The sequence below is a fragment of the Eretmochelys imbricata genome, chromosome 8 (genome assembly GCF_965152235.1).
Source record: "Eretmochelys imbricata isolate rEreImb1 chromosome 8, rEreImb1.hap1, whole genome shotgun sequence".
Lineage (NCBI taxonomy): Eukaryota > Metazoa > Chordata > Testudines > Cheloniidae > Eretmochelys > Eretmochelys imbricata.
Window position 1 is genome coordinate 38800115 of NC_135579.1, and position 23473 is coordinate 38823587.

General features: G+C 48.6%; 1 protein-coding gene across 2 annotated transcripts in view; it reads right to left on the minus strand.

The window, feature by feature from the left end:
• DIAPH1 (diaphanous related formin 1) overlaps positions 1-23473 on the minus strand; it is a 170830-nt gene that overhangs the window by 53134 nt on the left and 94223 nt on the right. For both annotated transcript variants that reach the window (XM_077825215.1, XM_077825214.1), the window contains 2 exons: positions 16907-17560; positions 14370-14484 (listed from right to left, as the gene is read on the minus strand). In XM_077825215.1, the coding sequence (XP_077681341.1) occupies positions 14370-14484; positions 16907-17560 (769 nt within the window). The remainder of the gene's footprint in view (positions 1-14369; positions 14485-16906; positions 17561-23473) is intronic.

The following is a 23473-nucleotide window of genomic DNA, read 5'->3' on the forward strand; positions in this document are numbered from 1 at the left end:
TCCTGAAAAGTTCTAAAGAGATTGTAAGATTCAAAAAGTCTCACTCAACTAAGTTTCAGAGTAGCAGCCGTGTTAGTCTGTATTCGCAAAAAGAAAAGGAGGACTTGTGGCACCTTAGAGACTAACAAATTTATTTGAGCATAACCTTTCGTGAGCTACAGCTCACTTCATTGGATGCTGACATGACCTACAGTCAGTAATGAGCTGCCAAAAACTTAACAACCGGTTCCCTATAAAAAGCTCTGATTTAAGGGATGTGCCCCAGTATGTATTTTTTGTACCAACAGGGTTACCATACATCTGTATTTTCCTGGGAGGAATTTTTAACATTTAAAAATTCCTCCTGGACGGCGATTTAAGAACCAAAAAGCCTGACCTGTCCGGGAAAATATGGATGTATGTTAACCCTGCCTAAAGTTCTTTTTTAAAAAGATGGGCCTGAACTAGAAATGAGCTCCGTTTCATATGTGTGGGTCCCTGCCACTCCCTGGGGGTGTGCTAGGGTGACCAGATGTCCCGATTTTATAGGGACAGTCCCGATTTTGGGGTCTTTTTCTTATATAGGCTCCTATTACCCCCCCACCCCCGTCCTGATTTTTCACACTTGCTGTCTGGTCACCCTAGGGTGTGCACATGTGTGGGTCCCAGCTGCTCCATGCCCCCCTCATTGAAGCAGGTGTGCAGGGTTACTGCCCTGGGGACTGCAGGGCACCAGTGGACATGGGGCCAGCTGCAGACAGAGGCGTGGGGCAGGGCTAGCTGGAAGCAGGGGGTGCGGGGCTGGCTGCAGGCAGGGCAGGGGGTGCGGAGCTGGCTGGATGCAGGAGGGTGTGGGGTTGGCTGGAGGCAAGCGGGTATGGGGCTGGCTGGAGACAGGGCAGGAACTGACTGGAGGTAGGGGCTGGATGCAGGCAGAGCAGGGGGTGCGGAGCTGGCTGGATGCAGGAGGGTGCGGGGCTGGCTGGAGGCAAGCGGGTATGGGGCTGGCTGGAGACAGGGCAGGAACTGACTGGAGGTAGGGGCTGGATGCAGGCAGAGCAGGGGGTGCAGAGCTGGCTGGATGCAGGAGGGTGCGGGGTTGGCTGGAGGCAAGGGGGTGTGGGGCTGGCTGGAGACAGGGCAGGAACTGACTGGAGGTAGGGACTGGATGCAGGCAGAGCAGGGGGGTGTAGGGCTGGCTGGAGACAGGGGCTGGCTGCGGACAGGGCAGGGGGTGCGGCAGGGGCTGGTGCGGGCAGGGGGTGCAGGGGTGGCTGGAGACAGGGGCTGGTGCGGGCAGGGGTGGCTGGAGACGGGAGCTGGTGCAGGCAGGGAGAGGTGCGGGGGCGGCTGGAGACGGGCTGGCTGCGGGCAGGGGGTGCGGCTGGAGACGGGCTGGCTGCGGGCAGGGGGTGCGGCTGGAGACGGGCTGGCTGCGGGCACTGGGTGCGGGGGCGGCTGGAGACAGGGGCTGGCTGCGGGCAGGGGGTGTGGAAGTGGCTGGAGACGGGCTGGTGTGGACAGGGCAGGGGGTGCGGCGGGGTTGGCTGCGGGCAGGGGTGGCTGGAGGCAGGGGCTGGCTGCGGGCAGGGAATGCAGGGGTGGCTGGAGACAGGGGCTGGCTGCTGGCAGGGGGTGGCTGGAGACAGGGGGTGCACGGGTGGCTGGTACTCACGGAGAGAGCAGTAGGACGCAGCCCAAGCCCAGCAGAGCAGCCGGGGGACCCACCAGGCAGCAGCGGGAGCCCCAGGGCCAAGGGTCGGGGGAGCAGCAGCAGCAACAGGGCTTGTGCCCAGGGCCAGGCGGCAGCCCACATGGCTCCCGCAGCGCAGCGCCCCCGGAGGCCGGAGGAGGAATTACATCACTTCCCAGCCGGACCCCATCAAAGCCTCAGCGCCCCCTGCAGGGAAGCAGGTTAACAACCGGTTCTAAAACTGCTTCAAAATTTAACAACTGGTTCGCGTGAACTAGCTCCAGCTCACCACTGCCTACAGTACAAGAAAGCAATTCTAGGGGCTGCTTTAAGTACAGCAGCCTGGCATTGCTACTCTACAGCCCAGAATAGCCAGAGTGAAAACTGCTCTGGTCACTGCCCCTTCTGCCCTTAATCTGTCCCAGAATGCCTACTACTGCCTGCACTGGCCTCTCACTGCTTCAGTGTGGGGAAATTTCCATTCTGCTTTGCTTTACAGCTCTTTTATACTGCCAGGCCATAGCAAGGGACAGAATCTGTCCCATAGATTTGACTACAAATATGTGAAAGATGCAAGCTAAAAGGAAGGAGAGGAACTGATTGTGGTGAATCATAGGGGTGTAAACTAGGAGTAACAGCAGACAACAGGAAAGCAAACACAGGCTGAATAATAGAACCTTTTCAAAGTGGGGAGAACTGTTAAGAAGCAGAACTCTCATCCCAATGGAAAAATGGCAGGCCCTGGCAAAAGAACTGTAAGGAATGATCCTGTGCTGGCCACTGAGGAGAGAGGAGAGAGGTAGTGAGATTACACCCAGTGGGTTTGTTAACTGTTACTTGGTTCATACACTCAGCACAAGAATGGAGGAGACAAAAATGGCTTTAAGACACCTTTTCACTCTCCATATTCTCAGCCCTGCCCAGTACTCGAAGTAAAAGAGAATGCAGTAACAGTCTGGCTATGCCGCACATCTGTCCCTTGGCCTGCCTTCAACACACTCCCTATACCAGGGGCTACGATGCAGGGCACACAAAGTAAATATACCACAGGAGTCAATTCTACGCCTGTATTCTGCAAGAGCAATGTAAAGGAGCTGGGTACAATGGAGAATCTCAGAGATCTCCCCTCTACCTGAATTCTGCAAGTAAAGAGACAGCACCAGCATAGGTGACTGAGGAGTTGTACATGGGCTAGTGATTAAAATACAAGCTCAGTCTTTCCTACCTCTGTCACTGTATTGCAAGCTACACTCCCCACTCCTCATGCCAATGGCAAGGGAAGCGTGGGGTCTCCTTAGATGCAGCTTAAATGAGTTCACTCTGCATAACCTGGTTAGAGAGCTACTAAAGGCCCAGGAACATCAGAAGGGTGTTAACTCTGAAAAGGGAGGGGAACTGCTTCGGATGATATGCAGAACGTGGTGGGGGGGCTAACCCAGCGAGGGAGGAGGGATTATTTAGGGTGGCATACAGGGTGTAACTAGCAGAGATGGGATGAAATTAAGGCTGGCCATCAGCCAGCCACTCCTGCAACGGTCTGCGAAACCATCTCCAAAGGAAAGGCTGGAGACCTTGTCCTATGACACATTTCAGCATAGATCAAAGAAAGCCCCAGAAAATGTGCTGTAGCAACCACTCATGGAATATCAGGGTTGGAAGGGACCTCAGGAGGTCATCTATTCCAACCCCCTGCTCAAAGCAGGACCAAGCCCCAATTTTTGCCCCAGATCCCTACATGGCCCCCTCAAGGATTGCACTCACAACCCTGGGTTTAGCAGGCCAATGCTCAAACCACTGAGCTATCCGTCCCTGCCCCGTCCCCGTTCCTCCACTAGTGCCCATGAGACTGAGTAGGTGACCTAATGGGGCCTGTCCAGCTCTGTCACCCTTCAGAGAACATCATTTTGCTGAGCATTTACCAAATTAAGCAACTCATCTGGACAGTTTGCATCAGGAACAGCTAAAACCAAATCAAAGCTGTACAGGGCTGCTTTAGTGTTCCCTGATTATTTCTGAGGTATGATATGCTCTGGGCGCCATCTGCTGGTTGAAATGAGGAAGGTGAGGAGAGCTGAAATAGGTTCCACTAGCCATGCTGGGAATGAATTGTTAGCACTGGTTCCAGGCTCAATTTCTCTGCATGTGAGTGTGCATTCTGGGCAAGGAGAAGGGGTGTCACTTTCCTCTGAAACATTAGGTATCAGCCACTCCCAAAGGCAAAACCCTAGATTAGATGGATAGCTGGTCTGAGCCATACAACTATGTGCTATAGGTCTCTCTCCCACGCCCTGATCAGGGCCCCAATAATAAGAGTGCATTGAAGTCATATCAGTATGGAATTAATAGAATCATAGAATATCAAGGTTGGAAGGGACCTAGTCCAACCCCCTGCTCAAAGCAGGGCCAATCTCCAACTAAATCATCCCAGCCAGGGCTTTGTCAAGCCTGACCTTAAAAATCTCTAAGGAAGGAGATTCCACCACCTCTCTAGGTAACGCATTCCCGTGCTTCACCACCCTCCTAGTGAAAAAGTTTTTCCTAAAATCCAACCTAAACCTCCTGCACTGCAACTTGAGACCACTGCTCCTTGTTCTGTCATCTGCCACCACTGCAAACAGTCTAGATCCATCCTCTTTGGAAACCTCTTTCAGGTAGTTGAAAGCAGCTATCAAATCCCCCCTCATTCTTCTCCTCTGCAGACTAAACAAGCCCAGTTCCCTCAGCCTCTTCTCATAAATCATGTGCTCCAGCCCCTTAATCATTTTTGTTGCCCTCTGTCGCACTCTTTCCAATTTTTCCACATCCTTTTTGTAGTGTGGGGCCCAAAACTGGACACAGTACTGCAGATGAGGCCTCATCAATGCTCAATAGAGGGGAATGATCACGTTCCTCAATCTGCAGGCAATGCTCCTACTTATACCGCCCAAAATGCTGTTAGCCTTCTTGGCAACAAGGGCACACTGTTGACTCATATCCAGCTTCTCGTTCACTGTAACCCCTAGGTTCTTTTCTGCAGAACTGCTGCCTAGCCACTTGGTCCCTAGATTGTAGCAGGACATGGGATTCTTCCGTCCTAAGCGCAGGACTCTGCACTTGCCCTTGATGAACCTCATCAGATTTCTTTTGGCCCAATCCTCCAATTTGTCTAGGTAGATAGCATGAGTGACTCTGGCACTGGCATTTCCTTACACCTGAATGCTTAATAGGGCAACTCGAACATTTTCTCAAGGTAGTTTCTGTGGATTTTCTTTGGCAGCTGAAGAAATGCCTAACCCTGTACAGAACAAGGTCCTTACCCTGAGGAGCTGCCAGTCTTGTCGTTTGGCATCTTCATTTTACAGTTCATTTTTAGCAGAAGGACTTGTTTCTAGAAACAGTTCTGGGGTGGAGGCAATTTTATGTAACACTCCTTCCACTGAGAGAAGGAGTTCCTGGGCTAAGAGAACAGTAGATAACAGGTTACAAAGCTCTTTCCCTTTTAGCCAGTCTAGACTGACTAGAAAATAAGTTTTTTCTATTTTTTAGTTGAAGTTTTCCTAGACTATTTGGACCTATCTCCACATCATCTCCCCCATGGGACCCAGAGGTTCTTCTGGCAACAGCTATGGTTCAGTGCCCACTTTCTGTTAGAAAAACTATATCAGGTACATTGAATAGCTTGTACTTTCAGCCTTACAGAAAAGTGGGATTTGGAGTGAAGAGAGAACCAGAGTACTACTAAAACATCCCTTTTTCGTTGGGGCCCTCTGCCCCCACACATACAGAAATTGGTTAGTGGGGGTCTGGGCTGAGAGACAAACCCCCCGTCTCAACAAGCTCTGATTTTAATATGGGGAGCAGGGATGGGGGGAGTTTAGGGGGACCATGTCTTTCTCCCTTCCAGGCTGGGTAGTGGGTGAGAGGAACATGGGGTGCTAAATACTCTCCCCTGCACACACAGCCCTTGGTGAGAGGGAAATTCAGCAGTGACTTGGGGGTTTATCTCTGGTTTTGGTCAAGCTTAGCAGTCTCCCTTTCAGTGCAGTAACACTGATAATGAGCACAGATGATAAGGAAAATTAGTAAATCTCAATACTCTAAGCATGGTCTAACTTTTTTTCTGGTTGAAGTGTTCCCAGTGAGAGCACTGGGTTGAGGTGGCTTTTGTGGAGCTCTAAAGAGCTGCAGCTCCTCAGAGGGTAATTAGGGCAGAAGAGGAAGAAAGGCTGGGAGTTCTCCTTCCCCTGTGACCTTTGCAGCAGCATGAACCTGTCTGAATCAGAGCTGAGTCTGGTGATGGAATAATGAAGCTCCCAGAAGTAAATGTCTGTTCAGAGACAAGCATTTGACCCTCTTGAAGAAGAGGAAAAGGGTAGAAAAACTAGGGAGACCAAGGCCATAACTGTCTGGCTCGAAGACAGACAAAGCAGCAGGCAATACACAGGCCGCACAAGAGCAGGGCAGGCACAAAGATTCAGGTAGATTTTTATTATCTGAGGTACCATGATGTAGTGCTGTTCAGACAAGCAAGTGTAATGGTGTGTGTGCTGTCTAGCGTGGGGGCAGGAGTTGTGTTTGACAGGCAATGAAGCAAATAATGGAAGCTGAGGAAACCCTGGTGATCCGAAAAACTTCCCCACACACAGAAACACAGTCTTCCACAGTACTGACAATGTCTGTGCATATTCAAGCTGTGCAAAACAAGCATGCTGCTCGTAGTTCCCACGGAGCTCTGCAGCAGCTGTTCACAGCCAGTTGCTCCAGCCCTGCAGAGCCAACAGGATCCACCACAGGGCCCGCAGAATACCGACCCCCTCCCAGTCAATACCTTCAGGGCCCATCTATACACAAAATTTGGGAGAGCAGAGCAAGGGTTCAATGACTGCTTCAGAGACAGAAGTGCTTGAATGAAGGGCAGACAGATACAGAGCTTGTCTTCTCAAGCCCCCATCCTTACGGCATGGAGATGGCCCTGGAAATGGAATCCAGACCACATGTCTCCAGTGTTTGGGGTCTGTTAAACAGTTGGAAATAAACTCCTTTAACTCAAGTCTCACTCCTCCTGGCAGACGAACCCACATCTGCAGGGTGACACCCACAAATTTTCCCTCTAAAACACTTGTCACCCACATGTGGGAAATGACCAAGGCATGCATGATAGCCTCCCAACCCAAGAGGGCAAAGGAAGAGCAGGGAGGAGAAATCATGGTGAGGAGACAGGCAGAAAAGCCACATGAGAAAGAAAGAGCAAGAGGTTTCAGAGTAACAGCCGTGTTAGTCTGTATTCGCAAAAAGAAAAGGAGTACTTGTGGCACCTTAGAGACTAACCAATTTATTTGAGCATGAGCTTTCGTGAGCTACAGCTCACTTCATCGGATGCATATCGTGGAAACTGCAGCAGACTTTATATACACACAGAGAATATGAAACAATACCTCCTCCCACCCCACTGTCCTGCTGGTAATAGCTTATCTAAAGTGATCATCAAGTTGGGCCATTTCCAGCACAAATCCAGGTTTTCTCACCCTCCACCCCCCCACACACAAACTCACTCTCCTGCTGGTAATAGCCCATCCAAAGTGACAACTCTCTACACAATGTGCATGATAATCAAGAGCAAGAGAGCATTGGAGAGAGACATTTACAAAGAATGAAGTACTGGAGAAGCAGAAATGAAGGAAAGGGACACTGATGAAGCCAGTGAAGGCCAGTAGAGTGGAAGGGATGGGCTCACAGGGGCTGCCTCAAACAAATCTTTCTTTACTTATGATTGCATGCTGGTTTCACTATTTAAAAAAATGACCTGAAACTGCCCTGGCTATGGATAGAGAAGGGGCATTCTTCAAGCCTCTCTAGACCAGTTTTGTTTTCCTTTAAAAGAACCAGTAGGATTATTATTGAATCCTCATGCCAGAGCTACAATTGGAGCAGTACAGTGTCATTCACACTCAGCCTGAAGAGGATCACAAAGGGTCCACTCAAAACTACACTTAATCAGAAGTGGTTTGCTCATAGGTGTCTGACCCCACTTGACACCTGCGCTAATGGGTGAGCTACTTCACCCCCCCCATACGTGCACACACAGAGATTAAAGGCCTTCCTCTGCTGGGCTGGTGGGCACGGTATGTCAGATCAGACAAGGTAAACAATGCGATCCAAACAGAAGGACAAGGGCTCTCCCTTTCCCCCACCTGCCAAGAAGAGCTGAGTTGCACGGCAGGTACTGAAGCGTGAGCCACAGCTTTTGCGTTCAGCAACAGCAAGCACCAGCACTCCCCAAACACATTAATTTTTCGGCAGGTTTTCACAAAGGTGGATTGTGCTTACATGTGTTTGCAATTACCAGCTTTGGTGATGGGGCTGGCAGGGCTTTTACCACAGCGGTGTGACCAATGAGATGGGAGTGACCTGAAATATTAATGCTCAGGGATTGAGTTTGTCTCACTTTGGGAAAGTGGCATCAGCATCCCATCCACAACCCCTACTTTACCTTGAGGAGGGGAGAGTACACAGCACCCTACAATCCAAAGGGCCTTCCCTCTCCGCTTCCCCGGTATTCCATTGCTCAGACAGAGAGCAAAACGGACTAATTAGAACACAAAACATCCCAGGAAAATTTGAATCCAAAGTTGAAGAGATTTGTGAGCAGCATGGTTCAGGATACACGGGCAGCAGCCCATAGTTCACATTTTGAACCGCTGCCCATAGTTGTAGTATATAGAAGAGATGAGCAACAGCAAAGTCTCTAGTGGACTTCTTGGAGTCTCTGGCTTCTCTCACCTTTCAGGTAAAAGGAAAGACTCTGCTTAGGGTAGGTTTTTTTTTTATTTAAGGGTGGAGATTGCATGGTTGATATTGCAAGTGTCACTGTTACGGTGAAAAAAAAAACAGTTCAGTTTCTGCATTTAACAACACCCCAAATAGCTTCTGTTTACAGGGGCTTAGAGCTATGAATGCTGTGCCACACTGGAAGCAGATTCCATGGTACCAGGTTCCTGTATGGCGCAGACCATTGTTGGTAATGGACTTCAGGAACAGCTCCAGAGTGGCAGTGAAACCTGCACAGCACATAGACCCTGATCTGTAGGAGAACAGACATTCAGAAGGCTGTATTCTGCAGTTACCTGCAGTAAAGAGAGCTCTCCTACAACTACTGACATGGAAGTATGCCCAGGACTGAGAAGCACAATCCTAATGTAAGCTCCTGAACACCTCTCAGATTCAGTAATTTCACCCCAGCCAGGATACATTAACCTCCTCCTGTCAGAACCTCTCACTGAATTTTGTATCCGTTTTATTTGCAAAGAAAAAACCCATTCTCTTTTTTGGGAGAGGGGCAAAGGAGTACGCTGGGATCAGCGTTAACAGTCCTGCCAAGGCATCTAGCAAGTGCTTCCTGTTTGCATATCGCCTATGTTCACATGCTGTTGCAACAATAACTGTTAGGACGGAGCACAGCTACAAACCCTCTACTCAAAACAGAGGCAAATTCCCTGTAATAGATGGGAATTGGAGCTCCGGGAAGAGGGAGGGCAAGGAAACATCACTCAACACTCTTAGACAGGAGCTGTCTCCCACACACATCGGCTTCCTGGCTCTACACCACCTCTTCTATCACACTGTGCAGCTCCAAGGAATTCTGACGTCCCAACACAAAATTATGAGAGCCCAAAGGGAGGAGTGAGGCTGACCCCAGGACACTGCTGCCCTCAGCATTCCATTTGTGTTTCAGTTCATTCTGGAGTCAGCTGAGAAAGCAACTGATTTATCATGAGCAACCTCACAGTTCAAGCTTGTGAAATTTTCACAGGCTGGGAGTCTCTGAGGAGAAGAACCTGCCTTGGTACAGACAGAGGAGAGTGCTTTGCCTTCCATTTGCTTTTAGCTCCATAAATATTAAACAGTTATCAGAAAGATATTCTGCATTGAGCACTCAGTGAGATGGGGAAGAGAGCTTCAGCATCCACCTGTGAGAGTAGGAGAAAGGAAAGGAGGGATGCCAGCCACTGGGATGAGTGCCAGTTAATGCACACTAAACACTGTACAAACCTCTGCAAACTTTCTGAGGGGGAGCCCCTTCCATTCACCCTATTCTGCGTGCGCCATATTTCAATTAGTATGGGCTGCCAACCAGAGTGGGGAAGTTGCAAAAATGAAGCATGGGATTAGAAAAGTTGATAGAAGGTCCACTGGGGCCCAGATCCCAAGCTCTGATAAGGTAGCCTATGCATGTTCAGCACACTGTCACCTCTCTGATTAACAGTGACAGGCACACCAGGAATGGATGGCAAGTGTCAGTGGGTACAAGCATGCTGGTTGGCCAGCTCAGCCATCACTCTTCCTGCCAAACCACTCACCTCCCTGAGAGAGATATTAAAAACAAGACCCCCAGTATTTAAATAATTGAACTGTCATCAGCTGTCTGACTGACTAACTGAAATACAAATCAGGGAAAGCCGGAGTCACTGAAGCATGGAAAGAAGAGAGAAAAGGGGAAAGAGGAAAGGAAAAGCCATTCTGCTGACATCTCATTCCAAGTCTCATTTCACATACAGAGGAGAAATTCTTCTTTACCCTCTGGGTGAAAATGATTAAACTTTGAAAGAAAAGTGTGGCCGCTCAAAGGAAGAGCAGAGTTAAATATTTCACAGGCAAGTGCGGTGGCAGAGGGAGATTGCCAAGTGCAGTTTGTACCTTTCAGAGGGCAGGGCACAGCCTACTGCCAAACCCATTAAACAGAACTAAGTGCAGCTGTGTAGTTTTAATTGAAAGCCAGTTAAAAATTAAAGAGTGCCCTGCTCATATTAAAGTGGAGTCTACCTGTCGAGTAGTGTGTGAGGTGCCTCTTTGGGGAGCTTTAATGTCTAATAGAGATGTTGCAGCCTTCACAGCATTCATTCAGCACAGTTAGAAAAGTGGGGAGTAGTAACTCTTTCACGCATAGTTTACTCAAGCTACCCACCTCAGCCATTTAGTTTCCGCTCCCCAGAGGACAAATCCCCAACTTCGCAAGTAGGAACTGGAAGATGCAGAGTACAGGCTGTCACTCAGAGTGAGCATTTCCACAAGACAGCAGAAGTCCTTGAGACAGGGACACTAGACCACCAAACCCCTTTTCATCACTACAGTCCCCTGCTAAGTAACCCAATGTTTCAGCTTGAACTATCTTCAGACAGTGCCCACCCTAGTGAGAAAGGCAGCTACCCTTCCCCAGTCACTACCCTGGGGCCTCATTCAGGCTTTCCATCAGCACTGTACAACCTGCCTTTTACTGTTACCACTGCACGATACAGCACCAGCTGTGCTAACACTGCCCAGATTCAACAGTTGATCACCCTTCACTCTTCCCGAAATCACAGATATCTGGGGTTGGCCTGATTCTAGCTGTTCAGCATGAAGAGCATACTGAGGCTCTCATGGGCACCATCCACTGGTACTTAAAAACAGCACTTCAAACCTCTGATTTACAGTGGGTCCCTTGTGCAGAGAGTCACCAAATTTGCCCAAACATGGGAAAACTGAATAGAAGCTAGAGAGCTGCACTGAATTGTCACTAGAAAGCATACTGCACATGGCCTCATCTTTCATAGAGAAGGAGAGTCAGGCACCAATGGCCACACCGCTGAATCAAGAGAGTATGGTGGAATTGTGATCTGAGCAGACTGTGGCTCTGTATGGTGGCAGGAGCTGGGTACAGCAAAGAGCTCCACGAGCTGCACTTTAGCCCTGCACTTGGGTTTCCCTGCATGCTGAACCATCTGATTGCATAGCAGAGCCTAGGTTATGACCTCAGCACAGGTCATAGGTATTTGCTTGTCAAGACTGACCTACGCACTGCTTTTGAGGCAGTGGGCTCCCAACCTTTCCTAAACGTCAGACTCTGACTTAAAAGACTAGAGATACAATTGTTTCCTGACATGACAAGCCCTGAATGCTAGAAACAGAGGAACTGAGAAGTCTCATTACAACAACTACTTAAGGAGGGGAGGGAGTGTCCCTGCTGATTTCAGATCATTTCTAAAAGAGCTCTGAGGCCACTGGTGAAAGAGGGTCAGACCCTTTCAACAGAAGAGTCTAGGAATCCTTCCTAAAAGGCAGGGGGGTTTCTGTACAAGAGAGCGGCTCAGTCAGGGAAAGAGTGCTTAGGAGATAGAAAGGGAAGGAGTGATTGCCACTGGGAGTACAGAATCTGTGAGCCTGCCACCTAAATGCCTGCAATTACCAGACAAAACCCATGTGAAAATGAGGCTGGAACCCACAGGGGTGGCAGTGAGAGTTTGGGAAAATGGGCTAATAGAGATCCACAAGCACAACTGGGGAAGATTCATACAACAACCAAACCCTCCTCCCTCTGCCCAGAATGCACTCCGTGGTAATCATAACGATGAGAGAGCAGTCTGTCGGCCAGCACAAGGCTAACACTAATCCATTCAACTGCAGAGAAAGCATAAAGAGCCAGTATCACCCAGGGCAACGCAAGGCTTTGAGAGACAATCATCTGGGGGAGAGAGAAGATCAAGGAAAGCATGACACAACACCGATGGACTCCAGCAGTCCACTGCCACCCTCCCCCACCAAGTGTTGCTGTTCCTTCCTCTGACAGAAACAATAAGCAATCCTGGGAGGATTATCTGCCCTTTCCCTAGGTGGGACATAATCCTGGCCATGTGGCATTAGAAGAGCATCAATGACAGGAAAGAGTGGCCCTTTCTCTACCCTATCAACTGGTGAGGGTACCTCTTAGGGAAGGGAGGGGAGCTTCCTCATCGCCTCCTTCAAGGCAGTTACTCCAAACCTGTGCAAGGTTTTCACCCATTTGGGACCATGACTGCCCAGATGCTTTCGCAAGAGTAGCTGTGAAAGTTGTGCTCAGCTCAGGCAGCTGCTTAGGGGGGAACGAAGGGAGAACATTTGAGAGTGGCATGCCAGCAGTAGGCAGCATCCTGAGTCTGCCCAAGTCTCCTGTGAGCAGCCAACGAGGTTGGATAGGGTCTGATTGCAGCACTGCGGGAACTTTTCTGTTATGCAAATGTGTGAGTCACTTCCTGAAAGCTGCCAGAGGCGCCTAGCAGCCTGTCAAGCTTCATATTGAAACAAATTAAAAGTGCAGCCTGGCATCATCAGATCAGCTAAAGAGGAAAAATTATACTGTCTATAAATATGCTAATTCTGCTGGGGAAGGGGAGAGGGACAGAGGGTTTTAAGCTGTGCTTATTAGCTTCACTCATCAGGGGTCGAGATGAACATCTAAATAAAACAAAAAAGCAGAGAGGAGATGAGGCAGCCAATTTATCAGCCAAGCTGCAATCTCGATCCGCAACATGACAAACCCTTCCACACACTGCACCCCATCCAGGCAGGGACCCTGCACTACAGACAAAGGTAGGTGAAAAGCTTCATCCCACACTTCAGAAGGGGATCTGGCACCCCAACTACAGACAAGAAGCCCAAAGAGGAGGAGGAAGAAGAGCAAAATTTCACTCTTACAAACAAGGAACCCATGTCACTGGTAGGGGTGTGGGTGGGTGTGGCTTCACCCCTCAATACAGAGAAGGTGTTGCAGGGAGGGGAGAGCAAAGGCCCAGAACAAACAAGGAGACTAAGTTCAGGGTAAAGCTTCAGAGAGGACATAGTCGGAAAACACCTGGAGTTAGGTGAGTGCTGCATCAGTTAGACAAGGAACTCATGGTGGGGGAACCCTCTAACTACATAAAACGGTACCATCACTGTTGTACTAGACAGAAAATGGAGGTGGGGGCAAAATTTATGCATCCTGTTCTCAACTCCTTTAAAAGGATGAGAGCGGAGGGAAAGGGAGCCTGGGGCTCATGGAGGACCCCGACACATACTTGGGGGAGAGTATGAGAATTTCAGCTGTATTCAATAAGTAAATCAAACGCTCAGGAACCATCACTAATACTATTGCAGTAAGAGGGGAAAGGCCTGCTAGTGGGAGGAAACCACTTCCAGCATCCTCTTTTTCAGGTTCCCTCCTCCAGGCTAGTCACCCCATCCTAAGGATCCTTTTCATTGAGCAGGTTTCAGAGTAACAGCCGTGTTAGTCTGTATTCGCAAAAAGAAAAGGAGTACTTGTGGCACCTTAGAGACTAACCAATTTATTTGAGCATAAGCTTTCGTGAGCTAAAGTGAGCTGTAGCTCACGAAAGCTTATGCTCAAATAAATTGGTTAGTCTCTAGGGTGCCACAAGTACTCCTTTTCTTTTTTCATTGAACAGTAATCACTTCCTCCCCTCAGCAAAATTGCTTTTCAGATGGTAAAGTCTCCCAAAGCAGTCTCAGACAGGTTGATGCTACTCACCCTTGGAGGCTGCAGGTAATGGCCCGATGAATCCACAGAACAGGAAGCAGGGCGGGGAGAGGAGAGGGGAAAAGAAAGTTAGACCAAGTGGACAATACCACATACTAGAATGGACTTCTCCTACCTCACATGTTCCCATTCCAGCACAGTACTCAGATGCCAAAGAAAAAGATCACAAAATCACCACGAAAAGACTGGCCTATGAAGGCATTCAAATGTCAACTGAGAAGTCCTCCTTGCCTAACTTCCCTCCCACTACACGGCAGATGGCCTCTTGGCAGCTAGCTCCAGTGTACTCCTTCTGAAGGCAGTTCAGTGTTCCCCTTATGCATTCCCAGATCCCTCTCACTCTTCAGTGCTGATTGAAGAAGCTGGAGTGACACCGCGCTCAGCACTTACACTTAGTCTGGGCAGAGAAGGTGAGTGTTAGCTTGGCAAAGAGCTCATCATTCTCAAATCGATCTTCTTTCACCTTGGTCCAGAAACAGTCCTGGGAGAGCTCCTCAGCCACAATCTGTAGGGGAGGCAAAGCATGATGCACAGTCAAAATTTGTGTGTACACATACACAGCTTACAGGAGATCTCATCCCACCTCTCTGTTTGTTCCTTTAACATCTTTCAGTTGGTCCAGATCCTCCCCTCTTACTCTTTGCAGGTGACCCACAGGCCTCTGTCCTTGGCTCCCTCCTCTTCTCCCTTTACACATTCTCTCAGGGTGATCTTTCTGCTCAGTTTCAACTACCATCTTGGAACAAATGACTCACAAATCAACTTGTCCACCCTACCTGCTTCCCTCCATCCAGCCCCTTAACTCAGTCTGTGTCCATCTCTCCCCGGATGTCTTACCATCAAACTTAAATGAAACATGGCTAAATATGAACCCCTCAGTTTTCCTCCAAAACCCTCACTAGGCTTTCTAGTCTTACTGTTGACAGTACAGTCATCCTGTTACTGAGACCCATATTCTACGGGTCATCTTTGACAGCTCCCCTGCCTTAACTCACACATCCAGGTTATGTCCAGATCTTGCCAGGTCTTTCTCCATAACCCCCATAACCTTTCCTTTCTAGCCACACAGCTAAAATGCTCATCCTGGTCACCACCATCTTCTGCCCTGGCGATTGCAATCTCCTTCTCTCCGGTCCCTCTGAAACCCACATTTCACCTCTCCAGCCCACACCAAATGTAGCTCCTGAGATCATCTTCCTTGCCAGTCATTCTTCCCATGTCTCTCCCCTACACATACTGAATCCTTCTACTAGCCCTCTCTTTTCCACCAAACAAAATTCAGTCTTCTTAATCTCAACCTCAAAGACCTCCCCGTCCCTCTTGCTGGAGGGCTCTTTTCTCTTTATTACACTGCTTCCCACAACAATGCCAGCCTTGTGACCCCTTTTACAACAGCACCACCTTCCATGTCACTCTTCTCCTGAACTGACCCCTCAGAGCCTCTACATTCTCATTCAAATCACTTCTCAAGAGCTACTTCTACCGTGTCCTCTCTACAAGAAGTTAAATAACTAACATTACACTGAGAGGCCCGTGGGGATAGTTTAAAGCACATATTTGGACTGTATGTTTTATCCCTCTCCACCACTCATCTTAAGCTGCTTGACTTCTTACATTGTAAGCTCTTAAGGTCAGAGACTGTGTCCTTATGGAAGTGAGACAGCATCTGAAACTGTAAGGGCACTATCAAAATACAAGCAGTTGATACAATTACTACTACACCACCATCATCACCGGAAAACCTGTTTCTACTAGTAATTCTGCCTGTTTTATCAGCACCAGCACATTAGGCCGTAAAGCTGAAAAAGGACAACCCCAGCAACACTTCCACATTGTGGACGAGGAGCAAACAGGTTCAACATTTTTTACTGTTTTACCTACACACAGCTCTGCTAATGCTCCACCAACCCTGGCCTGTAGCACACCAGGATATCCCAGACCTTGGATTGCACACAGCTCTGCCAATTCACCTATATCCTGATCTGCAGCAGACTTGTTTCTACTCCAGTCCTGGATCCTCATACTGCTTTGCCAATTCCAATCTTGGGCCTCTCCTGAGCAGATAAGGCCAATTGGGCTCAATTGCACATCAATTTTGTGATACATACACATGACCACTGAAACCACCAAACTTGGCTACAGTTCTGGCTGAAAAGGATTTGAATGCAGATCCTCCAAAGTGGAAGGCTAGTATATTAACCCACTGAGCTATTACATGCAACCTCTCCGTGCTAATAAAAGAAATAACCATGCAGCAGGAAAGAGGAGGTCAGCCTCCTTGCTATGCCCACAGGCTCTCTGGTGCCAGCTTGACCGGGCTGTGCACACTTGCTGCCTGCTTGTGGTAGACGTCTGCAGGGCAACAATTCTGCTCACATACACATTCATTGTCTTTGTCCTGGTTAAAAAAAATAAAAACTACAAACAGCTAGGAGAAAAAAATTAATTTAAAATGATAAAGCAGCCTAGTGCTTTCTAGAGCAGGGTAATTATCTACTGCTTGCATATGTTAGAAAGGTTGTGATTATTAAATTGGTTGTTACTATGGTGCTGCCTTCAAAACACTTCCTCCAAGGCAGAGGGCAGAAAACATTCAATAAATAATACAAGTGAAATTAAATGAAATTAAACACCACAGAGTCCATTCATCAGCAGCTGCAGGCTAAAGAGGAAACAGTGTGTTCCTTGGCATCACAACTCCTGTGATGACACTGCTACATTGCAGGGGAGGCCTGACCCACAAAGACGCTCTTGCCCTCCATTAGCCACCAGGCACCACTGTTCCTCAGGTGGTTTCCTCTCCCCTCCCCACATGCACCACAGAGGACCCCTGATAAAGTCACACATTTCTAAAGGATGGAGAGAATATGGAGTGGGCAACAGCACCTGACATAGGAAGGTGCTGGAAGACAGTTAGCAGGTCTTACCTTAGACCAGTTAGGTCTCCGCAGTTGCACTTCTGGCTTATACGGTTTCTTTGGAGCCAATCCAAAGGGGAGAGCTGGAGCTGCAGGGGCTCCCCAGCCCCCAAACCCAGGGGGTGGAGGAGGAGGGGCACCCATTCCTGGAGGAGGAGGTGGGATCCCAGGACCTCCAGGGAGCGGCGGGGGAGGGGGCGGGATCCCAGGACCTCCAGGGAGCGGCGGGGGAGGGGGCGGGATCCCAGGACCTCCAGGGAGCGGCGGGGGAGGGGGCGGGATCCCAGCCGCCCCAGGGAGCGGCGGGGGAGGGGGCGGGATCCCAGCCGCCCCAGGGAGCGGCGGGGGAGGGGGCGGGATCCCAGCCGCCCCAGGGAGCGGCGGGGGAGGGGGCGGGATCGCAGCCGCCCCAGGGAGCGGCGGGGGAGGGGGCGGGATCGCAGCCGCCCCAGGGAGCGGCGGGGGAGGGGGCGGGATCGCAGCCGCCCCAGGGAGCGGCGGGGGAGGGGGCGGGATCGCAGCCGCCCCAGGGAGCGGCGGGGGAGGGGGCGGAATCGCAGCCGCCCCAGGGAGCAGTGGAGGGGGCGAGGCAGATGCAGCTTTAGAAGAGATAGCAGCCATTTCCTTCTTAGTATCTTCAAGCTCCTTCAACAACTTAGCGATCTAAAGAAAGAAGAGCAAAACAAGCAAAATTAGCAGAGTATCCAATTCCTAGCCCTGTAGGGCAGACAGGAGACCATATCTAAAACAATATCATACCTGTAGACTAGTAATTTTTTAAGGTACTACTCACTTCATCACAGGTCATTAGCTTGAGAATTATTGGTACCTTGCTGAATGCTGTTACCTATGTGTTTTCTCCATATACTGGACCTTTGAGAGAGTGGATGTAAGTCCTCCTACAACCAGATGGATGCAGGAAAATGTAAATCTGATGTGATACTACTGTCCTCTAAGCAGGTTGCACTGTAGTAGCAAGCAGAATTGGGTCACCTAACAGTGCAAGTTACAGTAAATAACAAATAAAAACTAATAGTAGAAACAAGCCTCAGAGACACTACTGAGTGCTGTTATAATAATCGGGGTGGAGCAGGCCTACTCCAGTTGTGAGCTCAATTTCTGGAAAGTAGGTGAAAGTTCATAAAACATCACAATAACCTGTAACAATTAACGTTGGTAGAGCAACGTACAAAAAGGAGATAAAGTCTGGATTAGTTTTTAACATAGTGATAGGATGCAAGGACTGTGTTGATGTCATGAATTATAAACAAAAATGGAATCCTAAATTAACAGACCAAAATCGGTGTGTTGGAAATTAAGTCTAACTGGTGCTGAAGAGTCCTGAGAACCTCAATAAAAAAAGCCATATTTTCCCAATCTTTTCTAACCTCCTGTAGCCAGACAGCCAGCCCCCCCCCCCCCCCCAGACCAGCATTGCTGGAAACACAGGAGGAAGCCGGAACAGGGCACTTAACATATATTCCAGCACAGCCTTTGAAGCTGTGAAAGCACAGGTGTGCCTCTGGGGGCAGATACAACGATTAAGCTCACAGCAGGCAGAGGCCCTGTGACAGACATGGCTTTTAGCCCCTACTAAATAGCGTGATGCACACACACCAACATCCTAGTTGGGAAAATATTTACCCTGATAAAAGAAATGTCCAGTAGTCAACACTTATTGTTTCTCTCCCTTGCAAGTGTAAACTACTCTTGCGAAAGCTGGCGTCACCCAGACAGACCAGCCTCAATTTGGCATAAGAAAGGAGAAAGAGAATAAAGGAGTACAGAGGTATAAGTAGGGGACCTACAGCACCATGATTTTTGAGTGCTTTTCACTATCTATCTGCTGGTCAGATAAGTGACAGCCTCCCAAGGCTTCTGCAGCTAAGAGGGTCCCTATGCCTTGTCCCTTATTCGTCTTTCCGCGGAATTGAGTGACCGATCCTGGCTTGGCACCGCTGGAATCGAGAGATGCAAGGAGGGTAAGAAGCACCCACACCTGATCTCCTATCTTTAGTGTACACATATTTTGAAATAGAGCTCTATACTTTGTTTTCTTTCTTTGGGATTGTGGCTTCAGTTTTGTAACTTGTTTGTGTGTGTAACATCTCTACATTTAAATAACTAGGCACTAGCAATTTTGTAACCACATGATTAGAATCTAGCTTAATAAATTTTGGTAACCATTTATGCATAAGCCTGACTTGTTTTCTCTGGTTTACTGTAAAGCAGCCAACACAATTAAAGAACCTCAGCCGTTTTGGCTCTAAAGCCTGGCCATTAGGTGAGAGTACTAAGAGCCTAGCGTTGAGTTGTGCCGCCTCCACGGGGCAAACTCTTGGGGCACCTGTCAGTCAATCCTGGCTGCCCGCTGCGAAGGAGCTGTGAGCTCTAGCAGTTAAAGTCACGGGTGTGGAGAGGCTCTTAGTGCTGCCATTGGGGCACCTGTCAGTCAGTATTGACTGCCCGCTGCGAAGGAGCTCTGAGCTCTAGCAGTTAAAGTCACGGGTGGTTAGGACCTTGGGGCATCCGTCAGTCTAGCCCGGGCTGCCCGCCGCGAAGGGACAGTGCGTCCTAGCGGTTAAAGTCACGGATGGTATAAACGGGCATAGCTGGCACCTCACCAAACATCCTTGGCCGTCGGCTAACAGAAATTGGCGTCACGAACAGGATTGTGATATAGGCTGCACTACAGTAACACAATGAAACCAGTCATGATAAACACCACAGAATTCCCTGAGCTAGAGGAAAGTTTGACCCAAGAGGGATGGGGAAATCCTCTGTGGAGCAAAGAACTGCTGGAGAAATATTGGGGAAAACCAGCAGAGATCTGGCAGCATTTCTGTAACTGGAGAACTGCCTGCAAGATGAAGAAAGGGAAAGGAAAAGGTGCTTGTATATGGCTGCTTACTAACATTTGGCAAGCTGCCTGTAAGGATTATCATAGTCTGGCAATAGAATTTAATAGGCTACAACAGGAAAGGGACACACTGCACAAGGAATGCCAGAATTTAGATACCAGAGTAAGAACACTGAATAGGGATATGGAACATCTTCAGAAAAGATTACTTCCCTTAATTGAGAAAGAAGGGATAGAACGAAGGGAAAAGCTGGAGACTAAAACACGCAGTATCAACCGGGCTAAAGTTGAGACTGCTCTCTGGCTAGACCCTGAGGAATGGGATGGAGACATTTGGGATTCAGCAGATGAGTCCCCCTCCTCTGAGGAGGAAGGTCCCTCTGTAAAATTAAGACCAGCTATCACACATCACAAATCAGAAGAACATGAGGAAAATTTGAGTGGGGCAGAGCTGGATGAAGAAGGGGATGACAATTATCCATCCACCTCTTCAAAAACAAAGAAGGGAGGTAAAAAGGGAAAAGGGAGTAAAGCTCCAACACACTTTACCAAAATTACCACCCGCCAATATACTCCCATGGAGTTAAAAACAATCCAGGGAGATTTTGCTAAAAAGCCTGAGGAAGGTATAATAGAGTGGCTGGTCCGCCTCTGGGACACTGGGGGTGGATATATACGCCTGACAGCCCAAGAAACTGAGCGCCTTAACTTAGGTGCAGGAATATTCCTGGAACATTCAGAGGGGAACACCCCTAAAACACTTTGGTCTCTGGCTTGTCGATGGGCAAGAGGAATTTACCCAGCAGACCGAGATGAACCCACAGTAATGCACTGGACCAACATAGATGAGGTAAAAACAGCTCTATTAACTGTGGCTGTTATTAGCATGCTTGGCCAAAACCCTCAAGAGTTAGCCTATGAAAGCCCATGGGAGGGTCAGGTAGATGTAGATGATCTCAGACCCCTGCTTAAGGGAGTTCCGAGTAACCACAGGGCTATGGCACTGTCCCTTAAATCAGAAGCTGCAGCACATAACAGTACCTTTCGGGCACTGCTAAACCTTCTGGTGTCATACTTTAGAGAATTCGGAGACATCAGAGCACTGACAGGCAAAGCTAAGATACGTTCCCTTCAGGGAAACAAGGGGGCACCATCTAAAGGACATAAAAACAAGCGAGAGCCAACCCAAGAGGAAAAGGAGCTTAGAGCCAAGTTGTGGAGACAATGTCTGGCTTTAGGTTATCCCAGAGATGTGATAAATGGACTGCCCACAGAGCGGCTAAAATTATTCACCACCTTTAGAAGAGCTGACTGGGAGACAACTAATGCTACTCCCAGTGCACCTCTGCAGCTCTCTCCTCTTTCCCCACCTGCAGACACCCGGTATACTCCATTGCTGCGGCAACTGCAAGAGTTACCAGAGCAGGGAAACTAGCTTGCGGGGGTCAGTCTCCTCTCCTAATAAACCAGCTTAAATCCAAAGAGGAGAAAACAACAGCAAAAGACCCCCGGATACATGTAACTGTAAATGACAAACACATTATTCCTTTCTTAATGGACACAGGGGCTCAAATGTCCATGATTAAGCAAGAAAGTTTTCAGGGCTCGCCACCTACTGGCGGAAAGCAGGTACTTGTTACAGGAGTAAATGGCAGTACCATAACTTACCCATTAGTTAAGATAAAACTGGATATCCCATTGCAACCCCACCATCAGCCCCGAAAATATGAGGTGATTTTGGGCAATGCCAACATACTGGGCATGGACGTTTTAAGAGGAAAGAAGGGAAGGATTAATGGGGAAAGATGGGCTTTTGGAGTCAGTTCTTTTCCTCATGCCACCCACCTGGAAGAGGAAAGCCCTCCCCACTGTTCTGTAAACTTACTTAGCAGCGCGCCTGCTCTCCCGCCCTCAACAGTAACAAACATAAAGCAGTATAATGTCCCAGCTGAGGCCATAAGCCCTGTTACTGACCTGATCAAAGATTTGGAAGAGCGAGGAATTTTAATTCGTACCCACTCTCGCTTTAATTCTCCTGTGTGGCCCATTAAGAAACCAAATGGCAAATGGAGACTCACTATAGATTATAGAAAGCTAAACAGTAACACTGGACCATTAACTGAAGCAGTCCCTAGCATAACAGATATTGTAAACACCATACAAACCTGGGATAAACCCTGGCTAGCAGTATTAGATGTAAAGGACATGTTCTTCATGGTCCCTTTGCAACCAGCTGACCAGGAAAGATTTGCTTTTACTTGGAAAGGTGTACAATACACTTTTACCCGAATGCCACAAAGGTTTAAACACTCACCCACTATTTGCCATGGGGCACTGGCAAAGGTCCTAGATGACCTTATATTGCCACCCAATGTACAAACTGTGCAATACATTGATGACATCTTAATAGGTGGGAAAACCTCAGAAGAGGTACAGGAGACTATGAATCAAATCAAAGGAGCACTAGAAGCCCTTAATTTAGAGTTACCAGCTGAGAAATGCCAAGGTCCCTCCCAAAAGATAAAATTCTTAGGTACTGTATGGATGGGAGGTAGGAGGTCTGTGCCTAATGACACTGTACAAGAGCTAAATCAGGCACCCTCCCCTGAAAGTAAAGATCAATTGAGACAGATTTTGGGAACCCTGGGGTTTTGGAGAAAACATGTACCTGGCTTTGCCATTATAGCCAGACCATTGTACAATTTGTTAAAGAAAAGTGCTGCCTGGGAATGGGCTCCTGCCCATGAGGAAGCCCTCAGGCAACTGATAGGGGAGATACACACCTATCAGGCTCTGGGTCCCATACATCCTGAAGCCCCATTCCATTTGTACCTAACTGTGGGAGCCACTGGAATGTCTTATGCTCTCTGGCAAGAAAGTGACACTGCTCCCAGACGACCAATTCAGTTTGGTTCCAAGTCATGGCAAGGGTCACAGGCTAACTACGCGCCTTATGAGAAGGTGCTTCTGGCAGCTTACACAGCCTTGAGAGAAACTGAGGAATTAACTCAGGATAAGGACATCACAATTCACACTCCTCTTCCAATCATTAAACCTATATTGGAAGGGAAAGAGTTACCACCTGGTGTAGCACAAAAGATGACTATCCAAAGATGGGCACTTTACATACACCACAGGGTAGGGAGTGCAGACACTGCACAAAACCCCATTATGATTCAGGAATCCCTATGGAAAGTAGGAATGCCTGATGAATACCGCCTACCTCCACAGCAGTCTCCCATTAAGGATGCTGACCCATTTGATCCTTCTAAGCCTGAGGGAGTATGGTTCACTGATGGCAGTGCCAGGCTGGTAAAAGGAAAATGGAAGGGAAAAGCTGCAGCAGTGCCTGCAGACACCTCTGCAGCACCCCTAACTGCTGAAATTGATGGGTCAGCACAACTTGCAGAATTGGCTGCAATTAAACTGGCCTGTGAAGCAGGAACCACCGCAGTATATACGGACTCCTATGCGGTATGGGCAGGTGCCACTCAGTGGATCACTAACTGGAAAAATAACCACTGGGAAATAGGAGGTAAACCAGTCTGGGGACTGGAATACTGGAAGTGGTTATATCAGCATGCCCTGCAACAACCCCTGTCTATAGGACATGTCTCAGCTCATCAGAGGAATAATACCCCAGCTGCACAGTTAAACAATTTAACCGATGCAGCTGCCCAGCTCTTTACCGCACAAGTAGAATGGGAACGCTTATA